Below are 8,882 nucleotides of genomic sequence, written 5' to 3'. Positions count from 1 at the left end.
ACTAGAGAAAACTTGGTCAGAAATACACATCATAAGTATATAAAATCCTTTAATTTTTTCTCCTGATAATCTCCTCTTTGGTGTTCAGCTCAGGTCTCAGTACAATAATGTAGCACTTAGGAGAAAAGATACAAACCAGCAAACCAGCACTGGAGGCCAAGATTGAGAAGATCTCCACAGCTACCATGTATTTCCCTTTGCTGCTGAGATAGGTTGGAACAAAGGATACCCACACACTGCAAAACAACAGCATACTGAAGGTGATGAACTTGGCTTCATTAAAACTGTCAGGTAGTTTCCTAGCAAGGAAAGCTACAACCAGAGTGATAATGGAGAGAAATCCCATGTAGCCTAAGACAATATAAAACATGGTGACAGAGCCTTCATTACACTCTGCCACGATCTCTTCATCAAGTGACTGCATATCAAAATGTGGGAAAGGGGGTGTGGTTTCTAACCACACTGTACAAATGCCTGTTTGAAGAAGAGAGCAGAAAAGGATCGTGAAAGTGGTCAGTCTTTTCCCCACCCATTTTCTCATGTTGGACCCTGGTTTTGTAGCCATGAAAGCTCCAATCACAGTGATGGTCTTGGCCAAAACACAAGAAACAGCCACTGAGAAAATAATACCAAAAGCAGATTGTCTAAACAAGCAGGTTAACTTTCTAGGGGGTCCAAGAAAGAAAAAAGTGCACAGAAAGCAGAGCAGAAGTGATATGAGGAGAATGTAGGTGATATCCCTGTTGTTGGCTTTGACTATGGGAGTATTTCTGTGTTTAATGAAAATTCCTAGCACCCAAACTGTGACCAGGGAAAAAGAAACAGCCACTGAAGCCAAGCTAATCCCCAAAGGTTCTTCAACAGATAGGAAGGTTATAACTTTGGGGACACATCCATCTTGGTCCTTGCTTGGATACTGATATTCTGGGCATCTGATGCAATCTTCCATGTCTGGAGAAAAAAAAGGAATAAAAGGAATTAAAAAAGGAATAAGGAATAAGGAAAAAGGAATAAAAAAGGAATAAAAAAGGAATAAAAGGGGAAAAAAGGGAAAAAAGGGAAACTCAGTATCACCTTTGGTGTAGGGTGTATGTGGGATATGTTATTCAGGAGAAATATTTCCCTTTAATTATGTGTATAGAGGGCCGATGTAAAATTTCCAGTAATTTTGAAGTCCTGGAAAAAATGTGGTGTTTTTTTTACTGAGGGAAAAGAAATCTTAAATATTTGGGCATACATTGAAATGTACACAATACTCCCCCCCCTCAAACCTAAACTCAGTTTTGTGTTTTAACATCATTTGCAAATTAATTAGCATATTAATTTTTTAAAAGTAAAAGTACAAATATTCTCATTTTCGGTAAGAAAAATTGCAGATATACACAATACACACAATATATGAGAAATAACTAAAACTTCTTCACCCTATGGTATTCACATTTAAACAATAAACAATAAATGGCAGAGATGTTCCACCAGGCTTTTGGTTGAGGACAGCAATAATTACCATCATGGCTGGCACCCTCTTCTGCTGTTTATACTCACCCTTCCCCTCCCCCCACCCACAAAGTAGTCAGCAGTTTGAAATTAGAAATAATTGGTACTCTCCATCTGAATCTTTTAGATTAGTAGTATTAATGTTATTTAGATGTTCTATATGATATTTGAGTGTTTTTATCTTTATTGTACATCACCCAGAGTCCTTCAGTAGCAGGCATAAGGTGATCCATAAGTCCAATAAAATACAAATGCTAATAAATGGATTCTTGGAAATGCATTGTATATGTTGATAGGAATTATCAGTATCTCAATGAAGTGAGCCATGACCCTTGGTTAGGAAGACCTTGTCAAGACTGTCAATGATAGGATATTTTATAGATCATTAATTCAGAGGATCACCATAATTCAGAAGTGACATGACAGCACTCAACATACAAATGCTGACACAGTTTTACACAGACTTTTGTGCTACACTTTTTGAGTAAACTTGTTATCTATCCAAGGCTTTTTTATCTGCCCTGTGATATGCAAAACTCAGAGAATACAAAGCTGAAGTCTCACAGTGACTTACCTGCTAAGCATTTCATGTATAAGGTCACAAGTATCTATAAGGATTTGGACATCACCTACCCTTCTTATCTGAAATCATCCCTTTGGGACATGGAATGCAATCGTAGCAGCAAAATTTCTGCCCTTCCTTCTTTTTCTTCTGAGAACCTGGCATGCAGTAGTCATTGCACACAGAAAGGGGTAGCACCTGTTTCCAAATAAAATTGGTTTGGGATAGGAGACATGTGATAATTATTTTATTGCTCATTATATGACACAACATTAAAACAAAGAGCATTAAAATAAGGTAATTGTATTTGTGTGTACAATGATTTCAACACTTTGCAGACATGGCATAGGTAATGATGATGATGATGCATTCCCATTCTGTGATGGAGAATGTTGTGGGATGAACTTGACTATTGGGTCCAGGACTTCATCCCCATGAAGAATTTTTACACAGTTCCCAAATCCTAATCAAGGCATACACAATGTTTCACATGGGTTCACATACATGGCACACATAGAAATAGTAATATTTTGCACATGGATGCTATATCAGTCTTGGAATGAGAAAACTGGTCTGGCTTAAAGAGTCAGATAAAGCAAAAGAGGATAACGATTCCAGGAAAGGTAAAGTTCTGCCTCTGAATCAACAATCAACGATGGAGTGACTCCTAAAAAGACCCTGGAATACAAACCTGGTTAAAGTTGGCTTGCCATACAAGCATATCTCCATTGATGGTGAATTCTTTTCCTTTATCAGCATTGGGATCCACCTTGCCTACTTTCACAGTGTGGAAGGACTGGTTTGGGAAGGTAATCAGGTTCATTATTTCAAATCCAGCATCCAATTCCCCATTACTATTGAAAGACAAAATTTCTCCTTCTGAGTTGTTAAATGAAATGCCTTGAAGAAAGCGATGCATCTAATCAAAACAATGAGAGTAACCAGAATAACTGTGTGCAAAGGTATCTTTTTGTGTTGATAATCTTTATTTATTGATTTATGCTTTCATTCATTAATTCATTCATTTAAATAACTTAATATGCCAGTTTACAATCCAAACAGATTTCCCAAGTCAGTGAACATCAAGTAATTAAAACTGTAAAACAGTATCTAAAATGTACATAAAAAATTCTAACACTCTATATTTAATTAAATGTAGTCCCAGGCAGATCATTCAACATTTCATTATTTCAAATCCAGCATCCAATTCCCCATTACTATTGAAAGACAAAATTTCTCCTTCTGAGTCGTTAAATGAAATGCCTTGAAGAAACCGATGCATCTAAGCAAAACAATGAGTAACTAGAATAACTGTGTGTAAAGGTATCTTTTCACGTTTATGCTTTCATTGATTAATTCATTTATTTAAATAACTTTATATGCCAGTTTACATTCCAAACAGATCTCCCAAGTCAGTGAACATCAAGGGATTAAAACTGTAAAACAGTACCTAAAATGTACATTAAAAATTCTAACACTATATGTTTAATTAAATGTAGTCCCAGCCAGATCATTCAACATTTTTTACTGGCTTCAAATATAGGAGGAAATGAGAATACACAACATTATACTATTGAATCATAGGTTCAACCGGAGCTGCGGTGGCTCAAGTGGTTAAGACGCTGAACTGCAGGCTGTGAAAGGTCAGTAGTTCAGCAGTTCGAGACCCGGGTTGCCGCAAGACGGAGTGAGCTCCCGTCTCTAGTTCCAGCTCTTGCCAACCTAGCAGTTCGAAAGCAAGAAATTGCAAGTTGATAAATAGGTACCACTTCAGTGGGAAGGTAACAGCATTCTGTGCACCTTGGTGTTTAGTCATGCTGGCCACATGATCACGGAAACATCTTCAGACAGCGCTGGCTCTTCGGCTTTGAAATGGAGATGAGCACCGCAACCCTAGAGTCGGACTCGACTGGCTTTCGAGCAAGGGAACCTTTACCTTTAATATGTTCAACATCAAGGCACCAAATGTTAAAGTTGTCTGGCCTTTAATGTGTTCAGCACAATAACATCATTTCAGTACATAGACATTACCTGCCAAGGCTTGACATCATGACATTCAGATCTTTTATGACCTGCTATTGCTCTGTGGCTGTATCTTGATGAGTGAAAGGCATGCAATGCATGTGCTACAGCATATACAGCATTGTAAATGCTATAGCTGTGACTGGTCATGTGCATTTCAAAAAAAGGCTCCGGAAGACTCTCTAACTTTTCTTCCCCTGTACATAGTCCCTTATCCTTCAACAAGTCTGGTGGATTTGGAACAGTACAATCAAACGCTTGCTCCCAGAAGACCCGAAGAAAACCATCTCCTTGTTTCCAGTCAGGTTTCATGCACTCCAGAAATTTCTGGAAACCTAGAACTTCTTTTGGGTGAACTGTGAAAAAAATGGCACCTTGGAAGAATTGGAAATTTGAGGTCCTTTGATAGGCTGTTAATACAAAATCAGTCTGGGCTGTCATAATCCATACTTTTCTCAATGTTGCTTTTGTGTAATATCCAGGATCTGAAAAAAACATACATGCACTGAATGTTATGAGGGCCATGGATTCTCCATAGAAGATAAGTGTGTTGATTTTGTGATCTGCAAGTGATTTATAAGTCCTGGAAGTAAAAAAACTAATTGCACTCAAAGTGTTCCAAAATAATTTTTTCTCAACTTTTTCTGTGAAGGCCAAACAGATGTCATTCTGGGATAGCAAGGATTCCATGGTCTGCACAAAATGTTCTCCATTCTCATCATTCACAGCAAGAAGCCCAACCCATGTCCATTTGAAGTGGAGAAGCAACCTCACAATCCCCATATACTGATGATCTTCTTTTGGAACCATGCGGTAAAAGGAAGGAACCTTTTTTGTATGCATATCCTCAGGGGCAAAGATCCCATAAGTGAGCTAAAAAAAGGACAGATGTATTAGAGTATAGCTGAAAAGAAATGTGGGGTCATTGTCTACTGGTAGAGCAATCATAGTCCCAAATTAAATTCCTGGCATCTTCGATTAAAGGATAACAAGTAAGAGGACATCTGAAGTAGGATTTTTCTTTGTCTGAGTCTCAAGAGACCCATTGTCAGTCAAGTAGAAAGGTGTATGGGTCAATAGCCTGACTTTACGTATTTGTATTATACGTAAGTATTATATATATACACACACCCCTTGATCAGGATTTAGAGTGCCTTTTCACTTAGTTTCCCACTCCTCCAGTTAATCCTCACAGCAATCTTGTGAGGGTAGGTTAGGTTGGGAGGCTGTGACAGGTCCAAGAAGAAGAAGAAGAGAAAAAGATATTGGATTTATATCCCACCCTTCACTACCCAAAGGAGTCTCAGAGAGGCTCACAAACTCCTTTCCTTTCCCTTCCCCTCCCCACAACAGACACCCTGTGATGTAGGTGGGGCTGAGAGAGCTCTGATAGAAATGGTTTTTCAAAAACAGCTGTGCCAGAACTTCATCATGCCCAAGGTCATCCAGAAGGTGCAAGTGGAGGAGTGGGGAATCGAACCCGGTTCTCCCAGATTAGAGTCCGTGCACTTAACCACTACACCAAACTGGCTCATCTGGCAGGTTTCCACAGTTGAGCAAGGGATGAGAACCTAGTCGCTCCAATTCTTAGTCGTGCATTCTTACCAGTAAACCACACCAGCCCTCAGGCTCTGTCATGTATTCTTGTAAGGGACTTCTGAGACTGCCTGTTTATGCAATCAATATTTGCTGAGGACCTTTGAAACTTTGGAAATAATTAAAGTCAAGAATAACTGTGGATAAGAAAAGAAGGAGGAGGAGGAGGAGGAGGAGGAGATTGGAGTTATACCCCATCCTTCACTCAGAGTCTCAGAGCAGCTTACAATCTTCTTCCCTTCCTCTCCTCACAACTGACACCCTGTGAGGTAGGTGGGGCTGAGAGAACTCTGAGAGAATTGCTCCTGAGATAACGACTCTGAGTGAACTGTGACTAACCTAGGTTCACGAAGCAGGCTGCATGTGAAGGAGTGGAGAATCATACCCGGCACTCCAGAATTGAGTCCATCACTCTTAACCATTACACCAAACTGTCAAAGAAGAGCCCTGCTATATCAGACTAAAAGTCCATCTAGTCCAGCATTCTGTATCACACAGTGGCCCACCAGTTCCTCTGGACAGGCAATAATGGGGCATAGAGGGCGAGGCCTTCCCCTGCCATTGACTCTGGGCTCTGGGATTCAAAGACTCCATGCCTCTGAATGTGGAGGTTCAAGTCACCATGGTTAGTAGTCATTGATAGATTTATCCTCCATGAATCCATCTATTCTCCTATTAAAGCTGTTTATTCCTGTGGCCATCACTGCATCCTCTGACAGCAAACTCCACATTTTAATCACTCTGCAAATTTTCTCACTTTATGAAATATGATAAAAGTTTCAGATGGATGATTACTGGACAAAAGTATGCTTCTGAATTCCTTTATGGTACCTTATAATTCCCCCGCCCGATAATATATCCTTGTGGAAGGAAGAATACAGCTATGCTTTTTTCTCAAAACTTCAGAGAATTCATCACCCTCCTATAAAATCTTCTCAAGGCAGGCAAACATGTAGTTTTTAAATTTTGTGAAATTACTCTTGTGCACACATTTACCTGTGGAATCTTGTAAAGACTTAAGATGTCTGCCATGTGGAAGGAAGTCTCAGATCCAAGTCCCCCAATGACAGCAATGAGGTTTTTCTGGGTGTCACATTTATAGTTGGAGACAAATCTCTGTGCTTTGAAGAGCAGGTCCAGAATGGTACGGTAGGTCATCTTCACATTATAGTAGCTGTCATAGATGTGGGACCCAAGAGTGACATTGGGCAGGATCTTGGGATTCTCATTGATCTCGTTGATGGTGAACACCAAGGCAAGAATGTGCTGGTAGAACTTTATAACCATCCTGCCAACAGATTTAAGTGCTTCTTTTAATGGAGAATTCTACAACCACCAAGTTACTGCACTATACCTCTGACCCATTTTGACTCTCAGTGATTTGCCTAACTGCCATTTGTGACTGATATATCTGAGCTAGTAACCATCTACAGTTCAATTAGGAAGCATCACAACATTTGCAGTATGTGTAAAACATTGGTACATTAGCTGCCAGTGATGCTCCAGTGGTCTCTCTTCACCAGAGAGAAGCCATACATTACATTTTGGTGATGTGTTTTCAAAATAAATAAATAAACAAATGTCATGTGAGATGACAGTGTTCTGCACAAGAGTTCAGCTTTCTCATCATGAACTTGGAAAGTGGGATCACTGAATAGGGTTGTGGATTAAGTTTTCCTCTGTTGCACTAGAATACAATGACACAAAGGTGAAGACTGCACAGTCATGCAGAGCACAGAACCTGTGGAGGTGGAGTGTGAACACCAGATACCATATTTTGTAACAAGTATTAAATCTCTCTTCCTCTTATTTTTGAAACAGAAAGAGCTATTGCTATTAGAAAAGCACCCCCTCATTTTGTCAAAGGCCAGCCTACCATTTTTCTTCTCACCTTGACACATACAGTACTCCATCTTTCTGTGTTATACCTCTGAGGATGCCAGTCACAGCTGCTGGCAAAACATCAGGTCGTACAATGCCAAGAAAGCAGCCATACAGCCCAGAAAAACTACAACTAACCCCCTCCTGTGTTGCAAACATGACACCTTAATCAACACTCAGAAAGTGATTGGAAAGGAAGAGTGTTGGAGTGAACCAAGCCCAGTGATGTTTCTGTGAACTTGCCTATGTCTATCATTATCAATTTAATCTCCATCCTGTCCTTCCCACAGGTTGCTGCACCTAATACTCCACACATATTTTATCCTGGGAAAAAATCCTGTGTGTTAGGATAGGCTGAAAATGATGGACTTTCCCAAAGTCATCCAGTGAGCTTTATAAATGAGAGAAGATTTGAACCAAAGACCACCCTCCCATGTATCTCTGGTCCTAATAGACCAAAGTGGTTTTCAGAGAGATCATGGACAGCAATGTTAGGGATTTTATCTGCTAAAGTTGAAATGGTGGAGAATGCAATAAAATGGCTTACTCTGGAAATTCAAACAGTTTGTCTGAAGGATGCTCGTTGAAAAGTAAGGGGAAAAGAGTGTATGTGATCAGAGAAGTGATCCCACCCAAGAGGAAGTCTCCAGGTTGGTACTGCTCATGTGGAATAGGGAGGGGATCGAGCTTTGCGCACTTCATAGTATGTATGGTCCAGTCTGTTGGAGGAAACAGCATAAGCAGTACCAGCCTCAGTATCCTGGCAGGCATCGTTCTCTCCAGAGGCAGAGCCAGTCTCTGCACATCCGCAATTTCACGGCTACCTTGGATGGTTGCTGCCAGATAACATCTCCACCTTATTTCTACCATCCATACTGCTACGAATCCTTGCCTTGATTTCTATCCCTGATTGCATGGACTATAATCTTAAAGACGGATGAATGAGATCATACCAGTAGAGCTCTGCCCCCCATTTCTCAGCATTCAATGTATAAGTGTGTTTTTATTGTCCCTGTCAGACTTACTTGTTGAATGTTTGCAGTAACCTTCTGAAAAGTAACCGAGCCTTTGACCAGGATGAACAAATTACAGTGATGTGGCTAATTGCTGGAGAAGATAATTATATAGCAGGAGTTTTGATCACTAGTGTCACCATTGGGACTCAGTCCTGCATTATTACAGTTACAGTTGTATTTGCATGTTGGTTTTGTATTTCTCATCCAAAACCGGCTTATTGGAGAAAACCTGGTCAGAAATACACATCATAGGTATACAAAATCCTTTATTTTTTTCTCCTTATAATCTCCTCTTTGGTGTTCAGCTC

At 39.9% G+C, this 8,882-nt stretch overlaps 1 protein-coding gene across 1 annotated transcript; it reads right to left on the bottom strand.

Moving 5' to 3' along the window:
- Nucleotides 1-49: 49 nt before the first annotated feature.
- LOC107106383 (vomeronasal type-2 receptor 26-like) lies at nt 50-6,964 on the bottom strand. The gene is made up of 5 exons (XM_015406519.1): nt 6,674-6,964; nt 4,091-4,954; nt 2,751-2,978; nt 2,131-2,257; nt 50-951 (listed from the first exon to the last, which is right to left on the bottom strand). Exons 1-5 carry the CDS (start codon nt 6,962-6,964, stop codon nt 50-52), a joined length of 2,412 nt encoding a protein of 803 aa, XP_015262005.1.
- Between the last annotated feature and the right edge of the window lie 1,918 nt (nt 6,965-8,882).

The sequence above is a fragment of the Gekko japonicus genome, unplaced genomic scaffold (assembly GCF_001447785.1).
Source record: "Gekko japonicus isolate JY-2015 unplaced genomic scaffold, Gekko_japonicus_V1.1 scaffold6153, whole genome shotgun sequence".
NCBI lineage: Eukaryota > Metazoa > Chordata > Lepidosauria > Squamata > Gekkonidae > Gekko > Gekko japonicus.
This window is presented reverse-complemented; position numbering and strand designations above follow the sequence as displayed.

Bases quoted from the DNA above. Each gene is read 5' to 3' on its own strand.
- LOC107106383 (XM_015406519.1), bottom strand. From the start codon at position 6,964: ATGGTTATAAAGTTCTACCAGCACATTCTTGCCTTGGTGTTCACCATC. The intron at 4,955-6,673 runs GTAAATGTGTGC...TCCTTTTTTTAG, and splicing joins GTCTTTACAAGATTCCACAG to CTCACTTATGGGATCTTTGC. The intron at 2,979-4,090 runs GTAATGTCTATG...TGTTTTGATTAG, and splicing joins ATGATGTCAAGCCTTGGCAG to ATGCATCGCTTTCTTCAAGG.